Below are 20807 nucleotides of genomic sequence, written 5' to 3'. Positions count from 1 at the left end.
GAAATGAGCACAATTTCGACCCTTTTTGGAATGGAGGAAAAACGTAGGGAAAATGAAGTTTTCACTTCCATAGGAAAGGAAGACGAGCTACACGTTTGGAACGAAGGAATTGAAGATATACTTTCCAGAGGAACGGCAAGGGAGACTGTACTTTTGGAGGAAAGAAAAAATGTGCTCCGAGCTCAGGGAAAAATTTCCTGCAACGCTCGCTCGCATTCTCACATGCTAATCAAGTTTACCAGGTGTGCTCTTCCTCGTCGCCACACACAGCTTGAGCCTTCGGGAGGAAAGCTTCATTTGAGCAATAAAAGGAAATAAAGGAAAAGACAAAAAAAAAACTCCGCCCAGTAAGAGAGAAACCCATTTCTCTTGATTTGGGGGTGGAGCTTTGGTTGGCGAAGGAGAGGAGAGCGGCTTCAAGCGTGCTCGAAGAGGTCGAGAGCTCGCCACTTGATGCTGGGCTGCTGGCCTCCGACTGTGCTCCGCTGACCTTTGAGGTCATGGCGCCTGTCGCCTGAGCTAGTTGTTTCAGGGAGGATGACGACGATGGTGTGAGCGTGTGTGTGGATAAGAACGATGGGTGGCTTCAGGCTTGCAGATGGCAAAATAACCGTAGGGCCCACGTGTAAGAGGGGCAATGGAATTACATCATTTGTTTTTCTGCGTGGTAACAAAAGTACCTTTGACTGTTCAGTCGTGTTAATGTTATCAACACAATCTAATCAATATTTCTATTAGCCTACGTTTATTATTCCTGTGTTTATGAATTCCTGCAATCCAAACAGCCTAAATTTTACATTCATGTGTTTTGTATTTTGTAATCCTGTAATTGTCGCTTTTCACTCCATCGTATTCCTGCGTTTTTTTCCCATTCCTCTTATTTGAATTTCTTGGTTCCAAACAAGCCCGAGTAAGCCACAAAAGTATAAATGTATAATTCCATTAAAAAAAAGAGAGTCTTGATTCAAAACCTTAATAATAAGCATGGACGATGTATATAATGGTAACATAGTACACATCCCACTAGAAAGAAGACTAAGAATTTGGTTTTCTTTTTTCTTCCAAAAGATGCAAAAACTTCTATTCATTACCACAAAAAATTCTTGAAATTGTGGATAATTCCGCACGCTCTCTACATGGACGCACATAAACATATAGCGCCACATGTATTTAATATCATCAACCAAATAATGAACTATAGCCTACCGATAGGAAGTAATTCCCTTATCCTCATAGCAAGAACATTGACATTTCAGCATCACTTATTCCTTTATTTCATATAACATAACAAAATAAATAATAATGCGTTGAGCATTATATTGACATTCTAATAAAACATTACTATATTCTGCTACTAGTTTCTCTTGTAACACATTTACACAAACTTCATTCTGGCTGACGGTAAGCAGCTGCGCCATGCACGTAGCTTTAATTTTGATGTAACAAGTAATAAATAGCTAGAATAAAATTATTAGAGCAGAAAATACAGTCATCTCAAAACACAACACGCACATAATGTATCTACTAAACTACAAAACATCAAATTTCAATCAAGGATACTTTGAACTAAAATAAAACATGCAAAAATAGTCGTGCTACCTTTTGTGGTATTTTAATTACCACAACTAGTTTAGTTTCGAGGAACAAGATTCTAATAACACACGCATCAGAATACATGCCTGCATTTTTTTCCGACCGCACATAGCACATTTATAGTTTTCTCAGCTTAAAAGCTGATGAAAAAAAGAAAAGATGTACGCATATAAAGGGAAACAAATTAAAAGTAAAGTCTAGTATTGCTTCTCCATCCATTCGCATCCATTTTTGATAAAGATATCCAAAGCGAGAATCTCCAACGCTTTGCTTGCTAAACGGATAGTTTCCCTTAGATTTCTCACGCTGCAATAGAGACAAAAATTACAACCAATATGCTTCCTAAAAACAGCCTGCACAAAAGAGGTAAATCGTTTTTTTCTCAAAAACTAAATCGTTACGCATACACCAAATAGCCCATATAAGAGCTACGACCTCCACGAAAATCAGTAGGCTTATGCTCGTTAACCAGTTTCAAAGCATATGAGATACTAATTTAGGTGCATTTAACCCGGTAGCTATATGAACAATCATCCAAATAGTCTTCTCATGTTGACAGTTAAAAAAGAGATGTTTAATTGTTTCATTACAATTGCAGAAACAACATTTTTGACTCTAGACCATCTTCGCTTTGCTAAATTGTCCTTTGTTAAAATTACACCTCGCTGGAGGTACCAAAGGAATATATATATATACACACACCAAAGCAATACGAACGATTTTATTCACTAGGCATATGCATACAAAATAGGTACTGCCAAAGTGCCAAAATCAACAGTACTTTATAGATTATTTTGAGCATAAGTAAAGATCAAGTCTAGTTAGCTTTCTGTATTCTAACCGCTAACTTTAGTAGCAACAGATTATTGTGAGTATCACTCAGCCTGCAAAGGGTGCGGTTCGGAGCGCCTCTGTTGCTGCCCCTCTGCCCCGTCAGAGATAAACAAGGGTCACGGGTCAACCCGCTCCTCACATCAAAAGAACCTGTTGACGGTAATTAACACGCCAAGTTGTGAACCACGAGCGTATGTATCATCGTAGCTTTTTTTAGAGTATTCTATCCAAGGTTTATCAATCCGTGGATCGGCAGCAAACTAACTAGAGTTTTCTATCTAAATCAACAGATCTAATCCTAACATGAAGCATCAATTGCATATAAAGGTAAACATAATAGATATGAATGATAGAGCATAGATTGATCACATCCACAGATTCATATGAGATAGCATAACCATGGGTAACAAGGTTGTAGATCTAGCTAATAAGCAAGCATATCATGCATCTCATCTAAAGCAATCTTTAAAATACTGCCTCCGGTCAACCTCTCGAAAACCTCCACTCTACACGGAAGCAGACCCTGTCATGATCCCCCTATCGGCGCAGGAAGTTTAAGGGCATGAACATACTAGAGCTAATCACCATAATTACACCAAGCATGCTAGATAGTCTAACTCGGATCTAGACTAGGAACAGGCATATCCACGATAGACAAAAAGTATAAAAGGATGCATTGAGTTGCTAACAGATCGGATGACATGAAGAACACTGCTTATATTATAGATGTATTTAGATCATCACCTCCGAGTACATACAATCGACGATCTTCTCCTGCTCCTGATCTCCACTATTGCACAACCGTGCAGGGAGGCCATGGCGGCTAGGTCTGGCCTAAGCCATCTCCTAGACAACTCCGAAGACTTGCAGCGGCCCTCAACTCCCTCTGTTGTATGCCTTTGGTTTCGTCGAGTTTTGCTGGATGGATTCCATGTGCCGATGAATTTTGGGCATACTTATAGTCTGGAACACACGTTGTTGAATAGGAAGGTGAGGGGAGCAAGGAAGGCCCCAGGCCGATCAGCTTGGGGGAGGGGAGGTTTCCAGGCTGATCGGCCATGCCCTTCCTTTTATCCCCTCGCGCCCAACTTCATCGCCAAGTCTCCTCTGATGTTTTGAAAACTTATTTTTACTTGCATGTGGGCCTAGCACGTCGATAGCTTCGGGATGAGATTGATCTTTGATAACTTTCCAAATCTCTGCTTGATACTCTTTGATCCCGAACTCATCTTGCCATATCTTCAGAAACTTAGCCCTTAAATAATGTTGGAGGAGTGCTTGCCAAAAGTGAGCATGATCGGGGCCCTGAGGACCCTAGGCCGATCAGTTTGGGCCTCTATAGGCCAATCGGTCTAGGCCCTTTTTGGGTCCGTTAGCCTTCGTCTTTCTCTGGGTTGTTGCTTGTCCAGGGGATTGTTCAATTATGCTCCAATATAGTTCAATTTCCTATGAAAACAGAATATCCTCCAAATACAATGCATATGTAGAAATGGGGTTATTTCAGGTGGCAAGTGGCGGGTTACTATAAGAATATGTATGAAAACACCACTTAAATGGTACTAAAAGTGTGTCAATAACGAGCGTCGATAATCCCTCCATACTTAAACCTTGCTCGTCTTAGAGCAGGTCTAGGATACTTGCTTAATCAAGAAATCAGCATTGTCCTTCGATGTCATCCCTGCATTCAGTTATATATAACAAGACACATTGCTCTCTTAAGTATTTAGCATTTAAAGTTCAAGTTGTAACCGGCTACTTTTTCATCATGGAAGATGGACTAGCAATAAATAACATGTCACAATAAAAATAAATACAATGCTCTTGAACTTAGGGGGTGTTTGGTTTCTTGAGCTAAAGTTTAGTCCGTGTCACATCGAATATTCGGAGGTTAATTAGGAGGACTAAATATGAGTTAATTATAAAACTAATTACATAGGTGGAGGCTAAACGGCGAGACGAATCTATTAAGGCTAATTAATCCATCATTAGCAAATGGTTACTGTAGCAGCACATTATCAAATCATGGACTAATTAGGCTTAATAGATTCGTCTCGCCATTTAGCCTCCATCAGTGCAATGGGTTTTGTAAAAAGTCTATGTTTAATACTTCTAATTAGTATCTAAACATTCAATGTGATAGGAGCTAAAGTTTAGGGGGGAAGAACCAAACGAGGGCTTAAGTGAATGTCAGACCTTTATCTTGTTCCATCGTGAAGAATTTTTCAAAAAGATGCAAATCCAATATAAGTGAAATTCTCTTGCAAATGAACACTCATCTCATCAAGTCACTCAAGCCTATACTTGATTATTTTCAACCTATTCTACTCATATATAAAAATGGAAGGCTTATGTGGTGCTTGGTAGGTAGAAACAATTCTAGCAAAATATTATCTCTGAAATAGTCAAACTAAGAGAGAGATCTATTGGGATTACTGAAACTTGTCAAAAACGCCATGGAAAATAAATGTTGGAGAGGGAGAGGGATGAAACAAAAATGTTTAGATAGTGGACATGTGATAGGGCAAAGGGTGATCGCGAGACACAAGTGAAGTTCTCATAATCGGATTGCACATGGTTAGAAATTAAGTATGGATCAATCCTTCATCTTGAGAGCACTAGGAACTTTAATGAGGCTCAAAGAATTGAGGAGCATTTTATTTTTTTTCTCCATAATATATATATATATATATTTATTTATTTTTCATTCCTTTTTCTGTTCTTTCTTCTTTCTTTCTTTTTCCTCATTTTTTTCTTTTTGCTCCTCAGAGCTTTTTGCAACATAGTACTTTACTCAGCAATAATAAAAAATAATGCGATGACTCCTCCCCTATGCTTAGACGATGCTCGTCCTCGAGCATGAAAAGGAAGAAAGATAATCTGCTGATGTAAGTACCAAAATTTTTGATCTTCTATAAAAAATTATTTTATTCCTCTAGAGGGACTTCCATGCCAAATTTCAAAGGGAATAGAGGGGGAAACACCTCAGGCCGATCGGCCTGACCCCTTCTGGCCTCTGTTTCTTCACTTTTTATTCTCCGTACTAGTGGACGCCTCCAGGTCTTGATTTTCTTGAAAATGCACTGATTAATCTTTTGAATATTTGTTAAAATATTTTTCCATACTCAATAATAGGTTGTGGTCAAGGAGGTAGTTATAAAAATGATAATTTGGGTTTAGGTTGGATGCCCAGTGAAGTTTGTGAAATTTCTAGTGTAGAAACTCACAATGCATGGATGAAAGGTTAGCAAGAAAAAGGTTTGCACAAAGGAGATGGTCAGCTTCTAAGTCTCATACCACATAAATGAATTTTAACCCAACTCATCAAAATATAAGTTTGCAATCTAAAGATTTTATCATGAAAGATCATGCATGTATATAGGCTCTGGTAGGTACAACTTTGCAAGAGATTCACAAATGTAGATAGAATATGAAACAAATCAAGTTATCAAGTCATCAGAAAACTTAAATTAAGGAGCAACATAAAGTTTGTGGGTCTATAATTTAGTCATTTAAACTTCACAATTAAAAGAACCGGTACTTAAACAGTTTAAAAAGAGAGCAATTAATCAAGTCATATACAACATTATGTAGGTAAAATAAAGCGACAACCTTCATCATTTTTCCATAAGCAAGATTATACCAAAATTATTAACATCATGGTGAGCACAAGGTGATGGTGATCATGATTTATTGAAAATAAAAACTAGGTTGTACTCCTAGTAGCCATGTTATTATAGGGAGATATATACAAAGGTTGCATCGAGTATATGGTTGGAGGCTTATATACACAGGCATTTAGAAAGAGATGGACAAAGAGAAGGTTGAGGAAGAATTTACCGTCCTTTCGATGCTTGTAATGAAGTGTAGCACAGCCTCCCATGCTTAAGCATTGTGCTTAGCATAGAAGAAGAAAAATGAGCATCTTCTGGCCACCGTGATCCTTGTGTCATCCGCCAAGTCCTCCCCCATGCTTAGCGTTGTGCTAGTCATAGAAGAAGAAGATGAAGCATTCTACGATCGTTGAAATCCTTGTGCTATGTGTCCGAAGCTTGTCTTTATACTTCTTCACTTTTGTCGCATTTATTGTCCTTCAATTTCTTCTCTTTTCCTTTCGTGAAAGTGCTTCACCATACCTGCAAAATAATTCAAGTGCATATACTACCCTCGGGGTAACTGTCGGGAGTAGAAGCAATTGCCAACAAACTAACAACTTCCCTAAGACTTTAAATTGTGGCATAGCTAATCCAGTAAAATAAAAATAAAAACCTAATGAGTGTATGTGAGTGCAAGTGTGAATGTAAATGATAGGTAGGATCATAAACAAAGACAATGTTTACACCAAGTTGTAAACACCACGCTTACAACTAGGTTGCTGAAAATCTCCATAGCCATAAAAAATTCTTAATTAAGGTCAAACACCATGCTTATCCTAAGATCAATAACTATTTTCAACACAACAAAAATAAAGGACATTGCAAAGCTTATAAACCAACCAATGCAATATGGACACAATATGAAAAGCTAGCATGATGATCGTAAACTAGGTATAAACACCATGTTTACACCTAATTTACCACGAAGAAAACTCTGCAGAGCATCAACACAATCATATAGAAGGCTTATCATAAAGTTTTAGGAGAAAGCTAAGCTACGTATGCATGAAGGAACAAATGCAAATGCAAAAAGGATTATAAAAAATAGGGATTAGCATGGTCGAAAAGACTATCGATGTTGTTCTACAATTAATTGAGTCAAAAAGAATTGCATGAAGGAACAAATGCAAATGCAAAAAGGATTATAAAAAACAGGGATTAGCATGGTCGAAAAGACTATCGATGTTGTTCTACAATTAATTGAGTCAAAAAGAATTGCTTAGAATGACAAAGCAAGGTTGGCCACTTCATAAGAAGTCAAGCAATGTCAATAAGAAAATCATTCATAAAAAAGCCCCAACAACCAAACTAACAAGGCTTAGGGTAGGTTCATAGGTATCCTATATTTTTGGCTTAAAACAAGAATTTTGAAGAGATAAATCAGGTATAGAAATTCTATCTAAGGTGATTTCAAAATAAAAAAAACAAGGGTTACTTTTATGAAAAACAAAACCTAAGGTTTTAGGATGGCTAAAGGTATTAGGTAGGCTTGTTAAAATTTTTAGTTAGAATAGGGGATAGGAGTAGACTTGGCCAATCTGAATGGTGCAGCAAGCTGATCAACACAAGCTAACCCTACCTCTGTTGGCTTTGGTATTTGGCAGGTTGATAGGAATGCATTGCTGGAAAAGGGTTTTAACAAAAGGTTATAAAACAAAATAAATCATGCAATGCAATGCAAGTTAGCCTAGATTAAAGATGATGGTGTTCTAACAAAAGATATAAGTTAGCCTAAATTAACTGGCCATAAGTTTAGAATCAAAGGGATGGTGTCATACTTCATAATTCTCTCTAAAAAAAGATACAAATAAAAAAGATTCTAAACACTAATAGCACACAAAAAAAGGTCTATAAGTTTTCTAAGATCAAATAACAAAGTGCTCCCTCAATATTATTTAAAGCATACAACATGTGGTTGCAAAATTTGTTAGAGCAATGGTACAAAGTTACTTGATGGTTTCGATTAAAGAGCATGATATAGGCTGTCATCTTAACATAAACAATAAATAAAAAGACGGTTTGCCTCCCGAAAAGTGCTTTAGTTATAGTCATATAGCTAGACTCCTCACCTCGATCATGTTCATGCGAAGCCATGGTCCTCTGTGTGAGAATCCAAAGTGTACATGCAGCTTGATGTCATCTTTTGTAATCCTTCGTGGTGCTTTTAATATCTCCATGTATTGAATGTAGCCTACTTGTGTGTTCATGTGCCAATGCTCTGGAGGTTTATTTTGTTCTGAGCTTCTGAATTTGATCATGTACGCTTGATGAAAGCATTGCCCAAGCTCCTCCTCATTGTTGTCATCTTCGGGCACATTTGGTTTTAGACAGAGCTTTGCCTAACCTCGCTTTGCCAGGCAAGGCTTGCCTTGCCGGCACCGGAGAGCCGTTCCAGCTCGCTTGCTTCGGCAAGGAAAAACTTGCTTGCACAGGCCCCTAGGCAACACGTCAAGCAAACCAAATGCATTTGTTGCTCCGACTTCTGTGCAAGCAAGGCTAGGCGAGGATTGCCGCTGGATCCAAACGCGCCCTTCATCTCCTTTGTCTTGCTCTCATCGCTTGCTGCTGCCTCTTCTTCATGGATTTTCCCCTGCGGCCAAAACAAAACATATACCAAAATATAGATCTATTGACCCTTTCATCCTAAGGGCTAAACCTTCTTATAGGGTCAAATAAAAGAATATGAATGGATGGTCCGGATACATCACATCATACAACCAAAAAACTGGCAGAATCATTGATGAAGAACATGCCCTCTTCCTGAATATGTGGCTGGAAAAATTCGTCTTCTGTGGATCCATTGCAGGCCCTATGGCAAATATGCTAGTATTTGCCAAACATTTAGCTCAGGACAATAAACTCCCCCTCGAAAAATTCCTGCTTGGGACCATATACCGTTTGATGCATCGGACATCAGTCAGGCTACGAACCGGTGAAGCCATTGGCACTGGACGCCCATGGTGGTTTATTCAGCTCTGGATCACCGTCTATATGGCCAGGGGTCAAGGAACAGACCTTTCTTCCTACACTTTCCTTGGTAATTTTGCTGAAAGAGGAGAAGAATCCCGACGCCAATGTGAGTCTTATGGAGAGGCATCATCAAGTGTCACAGGTTGCTCTCTATCGACACCAGAGACATCCCAGTTCTTCAAACTCTTCTATTGTGGCTTCAAGGAGGATGACATAACTAGGTGCACATATGAACTTACTGATCAGCTGAATCCTGCCTTTCCAAAGACCAGCCATCGGAGTTACACACTAGCTTCCAAATCAGCTGTAGCTCCTTGCATTCTCCCAACTGGCTTTGCCAATGACCGATCCCACAAGCCTTCTTATGAATTCTATCACCCTTCAGTTTTTTTGTCAGATGAGATTTGGTCAAGTTCCAATTGGCTTGTTTTTCATTGACAAAGTAAAGGCAAGGGACATGATCACCAGCAGTTTGGAATAGGAAAGTTTGACTGCCTTGACTTCATCGGTGCCCTCATTTGACTTGTCGGATTGGGCTGGTACCGATGTATCATCTAAATCCTTTGATCAATGGTGGAATGAATGGAAGAGCCATTTGATGAACCGTGCAGTGGTGCATTATTGCAAAAGGCTCTATCCTGATTACACATCGTCCGATGGAGAGGTAATTTTTGTACCAATATGAAACGCTTTCAATCTTTTTTGAATAATATATATATATATATATATATATATATATATATATATATATATATATATTTTGCTAAAGATGATATCAACAGATATTGGCTATCTAAGGCGATGAGTTGTTCATCAGCTTTTACATACTGTCGGCTTTGACTTATTGCCTCTAAATTACAAACTAACAAACCAGCCGACATAAACGATTGCATCTATATTTCCTCATCATCTATTGAACTTGTCTAGAACAAGAATCTTGCAGCATCCATGAACTCATCTTTTTCCTAGACTTTTCCAGATAGGCATCGTACTTTGTCAGATTCCTAGAAAGGAACATCGGCTGCAACAATAGTAGCAGTTTCATCGACTAGCACGATTTCCACCATATCTCCATCCCACTGAATTAGCAGCTGATGCATCATGGATGGAATACAACAATTTGCATGAATCCAATCTCATCCCAAAAGAAGATTATATGAATTTTTTCCATCGATGACAAAAAAGGTAGTAAGCAGAGTTTTGCTACGAATCATCAATTCGATGTTTAGGATCCCTTTAGTTTCTGACCTTTGCCCCTCAAAGTCTTTTAGGATCATGTTAGTCTTGATCAAATGTTCCGGAGTCTTCCCAAGCTTGCGGTAAGTAGCATATGGCATTATATTGACAATAGCACCACCATCAACCAGCAGCTTGGTCATTGGTCGACCATCAACATGACCCTTTAGGTACAAAGGCTTGAGGTGATGGTGTCTTTCCTCTTCTTGCTTCTCAAATACAGCTTGCTGAGCCGGTAGCACCAATTGGGCAACCTCCTCTTCATCGCTATGATAAATCCCAAATTCAGCATGTAAGATGAAAACCATATTAATTTCAGTCAGTACCTCTTTGCCTTTATCGGCTTGCTTGACGCGCCACTTCTGGTTTTGTTCCTTGTAGCGTAGACATTGAACCCTTCTTCTCTAGGTCTTGGTCAAGCCTTCTGGACACCAACGCTCTCAAGGAATTAGCTTCTCCTACTACTTGATCTGTTCCCCCTAGGATTCATCAATAACAACGGATCTGCGTTTAAACCCGGCAACCTACCAAGGGGGAGTACCCGGGATAAACAAGGTGGGATCATGAACAAAAGTAGGTTGTAATTGTTGGTGTTTAAACCCAGCAACCTACCCAGGGGAGTACCCGGGATAGAGTTTTAGTTGATGGGTGTCGCCGAAATCAGAAATTCGATGGTGTACGTAGGCATGAAATTTAGATAGGTTCGGGCTGCTAGATCGCATAATACCCTACGTCTTGTGTGTTATTTTCTTGTATTGGATTGAACTTGTTTTGAGGGGGTCCCTGCCTACCCTTATATATCAGGGGAGCAAGGTTACAGGTTGGTTATCTTACAGGAATACTAGTCGGATTCGACTAACTGTTACGAGTAGTTTTCCGAGTCCTCGACTAGTCCCTGTCCTCCACGTAGACTACGCTGCAGGGCAGCGTAGTCTTCATGTCTGACACGTCTCGGTGCGCAACCCTATATGCGGATCTGTCCAAACCCTCTGGTGGGCCTATAGATGTATGTACAATAACCGAGTACGTTTTAGTCAAATGCAGCAGTCCCGAGTACCTTCACAGGCTTCATCCGACTAGTTTTTGGTGCTCTTTTGAGTACTCTGTTGAAGTTGAGCCTTCAAGTAACTCGAGTACTGCCATGCGGCTAGAATGTGCTCAAGCTTCATCCGACACTGTCTTCAATATCTGTCCTTAAATTTATATATGGAAGTGCGATGAAAATCGCACTCCATATGGAGTAGCCCCCGAGCCTTAGGTTGAATCGAAGAATCAGGCTGAGGGTCAATCTGGATCTTGTCTTTTCCTTGAACTTTGAAAAAAACTTTCCTGCTAACAGGCATGTGGCACACAGCCCCCGAGCTGTTACCCAACTAGTTTCAGGAGATATAAGGGTTAACCAATAGTCACCGTGACCGTTTGCCAACAGTAACATTATGTCTTGTGAAAATTTCGGTAACTGACGGCCAGATGCAAATTTTGCGGGCAGGGGCAAAAACATCGGGCCATTACCTCTGTTTACTCCGCCTCTGTTATAAATATACGGGAGAAGTTACCTCTCCCATTTACTCTGCCATTTGCATCTGCTATTCGCCTTTGCTGAAAACCCTACCCTCGAGCATCGCTGCAATCCAATCTTAGATCGTTAACGCCGCTTCCCCCCTGTCGAGCCCCCGAGCATATGCGCGTGAAGAGGCCTACAACAATCGGATGGGGAAGAAAGCTGCTAGTGCCAAGGGTGCTGAGGGTTCCAAGAAGGGATCCAAAAAGGGGAAGGAGCCACAGCTGCCTCCACCCAAGTACGGGAAGACGAACCAGTCCACACCGCCGAATCAGGCCTTGGCTTGGAAGAGGTCCACTTTGAAGGAGGAGGAGATCCAAGCCCTGGTGTCGGCGAAACTACTAAAGGACCAAGCAGTCGTAGGCTGGAGGTGTGCCTACAGTAATGCGTGGCCATTTGAGGCGCACCCTGACGAGATAGTAACTTTTGCGCACTTTGTTGAGCGGGGTTTTGTTGTCCCCTCATCTGATTTTCTTCGGGGTCTTCTGCATTACTACAAACTTTCAAACCAAATGGCATCCTCCACATCTCTATCTTCATGCATTTGTGTGAGGCTTTCTTGGGGATTCAGCCCTACTTCCAGTTGTTCCGTAAGATATTCTGGGTGAAGCCGCATCCAAGAATGGAGCACACTGAAGTAGTCGGAGGCGCCGGCATTCAGATCCGGGAGAAAAGTAGTAGTCTGTATTTGGACTACCAAATGATCGAGTCACACTCCGGGTGGAAGGAGAGGTGATTCTACATTGAAGACCATGAACCGAAGCTGCCAAAGGTAATTGGCCACCGCCCGGAGTGGAACAATAGGTGGATTGATGAGCCAACATTCGGGAGCAGTCTCTAGGTACCCGAGCTTTTATCCAAGATCGCCCATCTGAAGGAGCAAGGACTGATAGGCATTGGAGTGGCCTTCAGTTTCCTGAAGAGGCGAATACAACCCCTGCAACTCCGCCACACATGGGGTTACGAGTACTCAGGCCTTAATGATCCGTCGAGGATGTCACCTGAGGAGATCTCCACCGACGAAGTGATGGCGAGGCTGAAACGCATGTTCAAGAACGCCGGTGAGATCCCCCGAATAGTCTCGGCATTCAACTCCTCCCACCCGCCAAGAGCAATAAGTACCCATGGCCGTAGCCCCCGAGTACCTATTCGTTGTTGATCTTCTTGTTCCGACTGGTCTCCCTTCGTGCACGAGGATGTGCTCGTGTTCTTTTCACCCCCTCCTCCGCCTGACGCTGATGATATTGAAAGCGCGCCGCGGTTGTTTGGGCGGAATGTGGCTGTATTGGGGCCCACCCAGGAGGAGGAGGAGGAGGAAGAAACCGAGTCCCTCAGCAGCTCAGATACTGATGCCGCTGAGGATTTTGTTGTGCAGCATCGTGCCTCGGGCGAGGCCGAGGCATCCTCTGTCTCATCAAAGCGTCCTGCGAAAGATGAGCTTGAGGCTAATTTGCCCCACCGCTGAGGAAGAGATGAACAATTGCCAAGGCGCACGCTTCGAGGAGTCTTCGCATCGTCGAGCACGCGCCTCCGCCGGTAATAACCTTCAAGGAAGGGCAAAACCCTGAGGTGCGAGTATGATTGTATATGTATGTTGATCTCATGGCTACTAATCAAGCCTTTGTTGTATTTGCAGGTAGTCGGTGATGTAGTCGAGGCGACGGAGGCGGCTGCTGGTGTCATCTCGTCGGAAGTTCCAGCCCCCAAGGAGGTCGTTGAAGTCGGAGATAATCAAGAACTCCCCGTTGCTGAAGTTAACCCTGCCAGTACTGAAGTACCCGCGCAGGAAGAAGACAGGACTACCCTGGCTGGTGGTAGTCAGGAGGTACCTCCACGTGCCTCGCTAGGAGAGTCCGCCCCCATTGTCCAGCCGCTACGCTTGGTGGGGAAACCGTCGCCAAAACTGTGGTGATCCACAAGGTAAGCATTTTGTTGTTGTATGAGTACTAATTCTAAGTTGAGTACTTGGTTATCTTCTGTCACTGACACTTTGTGCTATGCAGGACCTCTTCGGGCCTTAGCCTTTGTGCATCAGGTTCGAAGTCTGCAATCATGGCGCTAGCCACTCGGGTGAAGATCCAGCCCCCGTGCCTGCTATGGCCCGGCAGAAGAAAATCCGGCTTCGGTGTCAGAAACAAGGGTTGCATCATTTGTCGCTGCTTTGTTGCATGACGTACCCGACTCGATGAGTGATGCCGCTGAGCAAGCCCCCGAGCCTGATGTACCCGGATCTCTTCCTGAGGCAACTCCGGTGGAGAATCCGCCCCCATCTGAAATCTTGGACGCTATCCCTCTCAACGCTGCTGCTCCTGATGCCTCCGAGCTTTAAGCCACCCAAGCCCTTGAAGCTGTGGCTTTGGCAATCAGGACGTCTTCCGGGGCCGGCATGTCTTCTGGAGGCGAGATGGCGTTTTTTTCGTACTCTTATTTGACCTTGTTATTACCCAAGAACAAAGTATTACATGTCCAAGGCTACTATTCCACACATTGTCCTCTTTTCATAATAGCCAAAAAATTCAGGAAGTGATTCTGTTTCTCCTAAGAAACGTTTCTAGAGAGAATCTGGATCCAAAATGTTTCTTTGTGAATCTAGATCTCTACCAAACGCACCCTAAGGATTGCTATGTGCATTTTGAGAGTATCGGGACTATGGGCACTCGGGATAAGTTTAAGGATCGGGATGATAGCTCAAGACAAGTTTATGGACCCTTTTGTATATTTTGAGAGTATCAAGACCAAGATGAGAACTCAGGACAACTTTAAAGACTGCCGGTGAAATTTACTCTATTATAATCATGCCACATGTTGCCTTTAGGAAACAATAACTTGTTAAATACTTCATTTAGTGTACAAACATACCTCTCCAAGGTTTACTGAAAGGTACTAACTATGCATGCAAATGAGCAAGAAAATGTCGTTTGAATAGGGAAAAAGCGACGAAGATCACATGAACCTTCCTGCACTATGGATTGGTTAAAGCTTAACCTGAATGCCGTAGTTTTCACTTCATTTAGAGATGTGGGTCGTCCTAAGATTTATAAGTTGGATAAGGATGTTTGGGACAATGGTTTTTTTAATATCCTGCCGTGTTTCTCTTTATAAAGCAAGGAAAACTTGAAATTCCAAGAGTGAAAAGTAATCCAGCCCTCTTCTCTGGAAAACTTTGTAAAGTTAAGATAACCATAGATATGTAGTGCCTAATAGCTCAAATAATGAAAATGTCAATTGCATAATTATATGGTGATTACTAGCACAAGTCACAATGTCATACATAATGAGATTACAATACATCACCACCCTACTAGAAATAGCCACTGCTGGGTTCTTCCGGTCAAGAACCGAAGCTTCGGCTCCTGAGACAACCATCTACGACGATTCCTCGCAGGAATCCTCGTCACTCGTCACATCAGACTGGTCGTCCGATTCATCGCTGGAAGCAGCAACGGGAGCAGGCTTCGCTGACATCTTGCTCAAAGCGGCAGTCTTGCTTGCTCTCTGGGAACGTGTAGCTGTCATGCTGGGAGTGGTTGGAACCCTGCTCACCGATGCTGCAGGCAAGTTAACTTCACCATCCGTGTCACTTTCATCGCTAGAGGATGGTGCCCGTCTTGCCCTTCTCCTGGAGGGAGCCGGAGGCCGGACTGACCGTGCTGCTGGTGTTGGAGGCACTGCTTGATTGGTGTCCAACTTGAAGCTGCCATCTAATCCTAGTTTCTCTGTGGAACAACAAAAATAAGGTGTCAGGTGAACAATTAGAAATGCAAGCTTATGAAAATGTGAAGTTGCATCGACATGGTATGTAGGTTCTTATTATTCATCAGACTTACTGAATATGGCCTCAGCTTCATCTTTTGGCAATTCTTCATCTGGGGAGGCATCAAGCGATCTAAGCCGTGCTGCCATTTGAGCTAGCTCCTTCATGAGCTCCTTATCAGAAGCCACTGAAGCAGCCAATGAATTAACCAGGCCTCTCATGCACTTGATGGCCTTCTGTTCTGATTGCCGAAATCTTAGAAGCACAGCAACCTTGCACAATGCCAAAGCATATGCTTTCCCAGCTGCGGTCTTCTTATCTGGGCAACTGGCTACCTAGAACATTCCCAGCATTTGTTGTCAGTTTTTCTCTAAAACTTTTTTGACATAACTTTTAAACAAAGCTGTGAGAATGTTTAGCTCAGTGTCCTGCAATAGTAGAAAAATGTTTTTGTTTCTAGATTTTTAACCATACCTCTGCTGCTATACGGATAGCAAGCCCTTCCTCGCCGACGTCAAAATTGCTTGAAACATCAGCTGAACGTGAAGCACTTTCAGGACTCTTAGAAGCTTGGTCCGTACTTTCTGTTGAGAGTAATTGGGTTTGCACCATTTGCACCATAAAACGAGAAGCTTGGACTGCAAGTTTCCGCTTCTTTGAAATAACATGCGAACTACCCCCAGAATTACCATATAAACCAGGCCACATGGCCTTCATGGCTGGTACAAAAGCACTGGAGACAGAACTCTGAAAAGGAAGTTTCAGTCAGTAAATTTAATCTGGGATTAAGTTACATAAAATAGTTTCAGGCTGATGTATTGTACGATTTATCAACTTGCCTTGTGTTTGTCTGAAAGTGCAGGATAGTGCTGAAAGAACACAGACAGACATTGTTTCAACCTGGACCGAAAAATATACACGTGAGAATAAGCATCAAACAAATGCCTTGAAACAACAGAGGACAAATGAGCAACCAACCTTTCAAGTTCTTTAGTTTCCTCCGAGAAATACAATCTAATGAGTTGAGATAAAATAACAGTATGCAGATCAGAAGGTATGCTTGGAAAATTCTCACTAAGAAGAAGAATTTTAGCAAAACCTTCACCTAGTATGGTTGGGACATTATCATGGTTATCACCCTCGAGGCTGAATTCCCAGTCATCTTTATGGAAACCAGAAAATAGAATGTCAAGAACGCTAATGTTTAGATCATCACCATCCATATCAGAAAGATCAACTTGAGCGAACTGAGACTTTTCATAGCTAGGATCTGGCAATTCAATTCCAATGGCCCGATCTATTTCTTGTGGACCATGCCAAGTTACAAGATCAATCAAGGCCTTGCATGCCATGGCACTAACCAGGTCAGGTCCATTGATGAAAGATAAGCGCAGCTGCTTCACCAACTCTGCATTAGGTCTACTCTCTAACAATCCGAGAAGACAAAGGCATCTTAAAGTGGCCCTTTGTACATCAACATGATTTTGCTTTGCCTGCAAGAGACAAGATCAACGACAGAAACTTCAAACATTCATCTCAATGCAATAGCCTTAAGAGCAAATGTACTATATACAAGAGTTGAATAATATTAGAATGTAAGGGAGCATCTGGCATACGCAGAGGACTGTAGAGCAGTTGGACTTACAGCAGGAATCAACAAAGAGTGAAGCAGTTCTGAAGGATCAATTGCCGTAACCTGCAGATTCCGTAGGGTAGAAGTATTCTCAAGAAGAAGACCTGTCACAGCAAGACAATGCATCCACTGCATGAAGTCTGCTGTTCTCTCCCTGCAAGGTCTAGCCAGCTCTTCAACAACAGTGGAAACCACCATTTCAAATTCACCGACAGAAGAATGAACCTTTTTGGCCAACTCTGCCACTGCTTTTGCCCACTCTTTGTCTCCTCCAAGACTCACACCGTCTCCAATTGCAATCTGGTTCCCATCATCATCAACTTCATGTTCAAGAGGCCTGACCAGAAGCTCATGAAGAAAAGAACTGGCAATCTTTCGGTTCATTGTATCAGAAAACTCCAGCATTTCACCAAGCAACAATAGTTGCCTTGATGCAAACTGATAATTTGGTCCTGAGATGGGCCAAGTAAGCAATAGAATTAGCCAGTACATACAAAGAATGCTTGACTTCTATCTTATCTAGTGAAAAAGTCAGCCCACAATAACTCTTGCTTACCAGCAGAAAGGTGTGCTTTTACCAAATCAACATAATCAGTAATTGTGCTAGGAAGGATATTGTCTAGAAGATCATTCTTATCAGAAGCCTCAGAAGCATATACTGCTGCTTCTGCACCTGTAGTTGTTGCAGCCTCTGAGCCTTTGACCTGCACAAAAAATACTGATGTAACAAATAAAGTAGTGGTGTTTATTTTAACTTTAAAGAATAGTATTGGCACCCCAGGAATAAGCCAATATCAATAGCAAAAAAAACTTCCATAATTTCGATAGATCCTATGAAAAATTACCAGAATACATCTTTCCATGCCTGCTCAAGATTACATCCAACAATCCTATCAGGTGGATAACCATAAAAAAGGCATGGTCAGCTGGCTGGAAAGGAGGGGGAGGATGAACCTTTAGGTGAAAGGAGATACTGAGATATACTGGGAGCCTGGGAGGAACCGAGGAAGAACCTTTAGGGACAAAATACTAATTCTAATGGAGAGACAAATAACATGACTCAGGTATGTGAATCAAACAGTGAAATAGCTTTGCAATAGTATATAGATATGAATATCAAAAGCAAAAGCCTGATAATGGGTTTCAAAAGAAGAAAAAAAGAGAGAAGATTTTGGCTTCCTTTTTTTGTGTACATGCTTTTCGCCAGCATTCACCCAAGCATCTTCTTGTTAAATCACTCAGTCTGAAATCATGTATATAATGGATGCCTAACAATAAAATCCTAGAGGCAATTCACTTCAGCAAGAAAGTAATCAACTCACATTGTTCAGCTTTTGCACCTAATCAGCTGCTACTGTTGTGAAATAGCACTAGTTATGAAATATCACAACATGTTGGGCAAACTTAACATAAGATCAATGATATTTCCACATGATCGTTTCTTCTACTCATGTCCACTAAAATAAGTAACTTCTTTGCTATGCCAAGCATCCTAGAGATAATTAGTGCTGCCACACTTTGGCATACAAAATTGTCGCAAAATGGAAGGTCAAATTCAGCAAAAGAAAAGTTATACTTCGTGTTTATCAACATTGAACAGTAGGCAACAATGCTATGTTAATGATCTGACTCTTCTGGCAATTCCATAAAAATGCTGCATAGTAAGCAGAGATAGTCTGGTGTCACCTGAGCTTCAGCTTGCAAATGCTTGCACATTATTTTCCAGTAAAGAGCAACCTCAGCATCCATGAGTTGAATATTGGAAAGTTGTTCTTCTGAAAAATGTTATCAGGATGCCAATATCAACCAAGCAGAAAAAGGAGGAATAGCCAGAGATAACTTGATTTGTTTAGTATTTCCAAACAACGAAAATTAAGAAAACACAGTAATTGCATGGACTTGTCGTTCAGGTTTGTTTATTTCATTGGAGTTAATTGCTTTATCCTTTGTCAGCAATTCATATTTCACACTGAACATAAGTTGATCAACAAATTCTGCAAAAAGATCAATTGGAGAGTAGGAGATAGGCTGGGAGGAAGATTAGGGAGAAATAGAGTTAAAGGGCTTGTTCTTTCGTTCAGATTTACCTTCATTCTCACCATTTGCAGTGAAGTACTGCCTAATACTCTGCCCATCTTGCACTCGCAAAGCACCCTCTTTCAGAAGCACTGCCATCACAGATTCCCCGACCGATTCGTATGTCTCAACATCAAGAAACCTGAGAAGGGCAATTGCATCTCCTCCACAGTACTTAACAAGCCACTCATCCTTCAGCATCTTCAGGCACCCATTGTTTACTGAAGCAGACCTATCAGAGAGGCCCCTGTGAAGGAGAGTAGTCCTTTGCTTGATGCTGAAACCAATACAAAAAACCATAAATTCACTCACACAGTAAAAATGTGAATTTCATACATAGTTTCATAAGCATTAGTCTGATCCACTCCAAATGTACATGACTACTCACCTAAGGCTCTGCAGAGGAAATTTAGTTGACAGCACAGAATATGCTGCTCTTCTAACTGATTCACTAACGTCAAGTGTTGATTCAATAACACTCTCCAATGTAGCATTTGATGGTGGAAGAGACAATACAATTGTCTTTCTGACCTCCTTAAAAAATGAAACAACACCACAATCAGATGCAACAAGAACAAATCCAATATTAATAACTGGGAAGTTGTTAAGAATGAACTAACATACAGCATTTTGTTCATTGTCTAGGGTCTCCAGAAAGAGATCAACAATTCCACCATCCTCTCCATCACCCGCAAAACGGGATAATGCACGCACAGCAAAGGAACGAATCGCAGGGATTTTATCCTGAACCCGAACCTTCATGCCATCAATCACTTCATCCCAAATCTCATCGCTTACTTCAGCATCATCTGGTAACCGCATTATAATCTGCAAGAAGAAAGTATTCACAGTCTGGGACAACTTAACACCATACGAATGAAGCACTGGTCAAGTTAAAGACATCTTTGTAGCTAGATCAGAATTTTACTTTCAAGATGCAGGCTGAATAAATCAAAGGATTAGCTACAAGGGAAACATCCAGATTAGCAATTTCTTGGAGCATATTGCACAAGAGAGCTGAACCTAACTCAATTAAAGCAGAGCACAATTAAACACAACAGCAACCCCGCTTTGAGCGTCTAAACAACTATATAGCGTACTAAAGGAAACTAATTTTCACTAATATAAGTTCTCCCATCTCTAGTGAGAAAAAAAAAACGAAAATGGAGACAAAGTTTCAGCTAATTTTCCTTAGCTCACCTCGGAGATGATTTGACATGCGCGTAAGCGCGCGGGGCGATGCGCGGCCGCGGATGCGACGATGAGGAATCGAAGGAACCCCTCGAGGAACCCGTCCCCGCCACCGTCGGCCGCAGAGGCGGACGCCGACGCGAAGGCGGCAACGAAGCGGGCGGCGCGGTCGGATCCCTCGAATCGGCGGGCGATGTCGAAGAGAGGCGTGATGGCGACGCAGAAGGCGGGGAGGAAGCGGCCGCCGCCGCCCCCGGAGGAGGCGCGGAGCGCGGCGAGCTCCCGCACCTTCCGCTGGGGCACGGC

The 20807-nt window shown here is 41.8% G+C and overlaps 1 protein-coding gene across 1 annotated transcript; it reads right to left on the bottom strand.

Moving 5' to 3' along the window:
• Positions 1 to 15048: 15048 nt before the first annotated feature.
• On the bottom strand, positions 15049 to 20801 carry LOC101756233 (condensin complex subunit 3). Its single transcript, XM_012845123.3, has 12 exons — positions 20511 to 20801; positions 19935 to 20138; positions 19699 to 19844; positions 19322 to 19587; positions 18921 to 19009; positions 17791 to 17938; positions 17247 to 17686; positions 16580 to 17094; positions 16441 to 16501; positions 16076 to 16348; positions 15675 to 15936; positions 15049 to 15563 (listed from the first exon to the last, which is right to left on the bottom strand). The coding sequence occupies exons 2-12, from the start codon at positions 20130 to 20132 to the stop codon at positions 15214 to 15216; spliced, it is 2748 nt and encodes a 915-aa protein (XP_012700577.1). The 5' UTR covers positions 20133 to 20138; positions 20511 to 20801; the 3' UTR covers positions 15049 to 15213.
• Positions 20802 to 20807: the final 6 nt, after the last annotated feature.

This window comes from Setaria italica, chromosome IV (assembly GCF_000263155.2).
Source record: "Setaria italica strain Yugu1 chromosome IV, Setaria_italica_v2.0, whole genome shotgun sequence".
NCBI classification, from domain to species: Eukaryota; Viridiplantae; Streptophyta; class Magnoliopsida; order Poales; family Poaceae; genus Setaria; species Setaria italica.
Note: the sequence above shows the minus strand (reverse complement) of the source record. Positions and strands in the feature narration are given on the sequence as shown.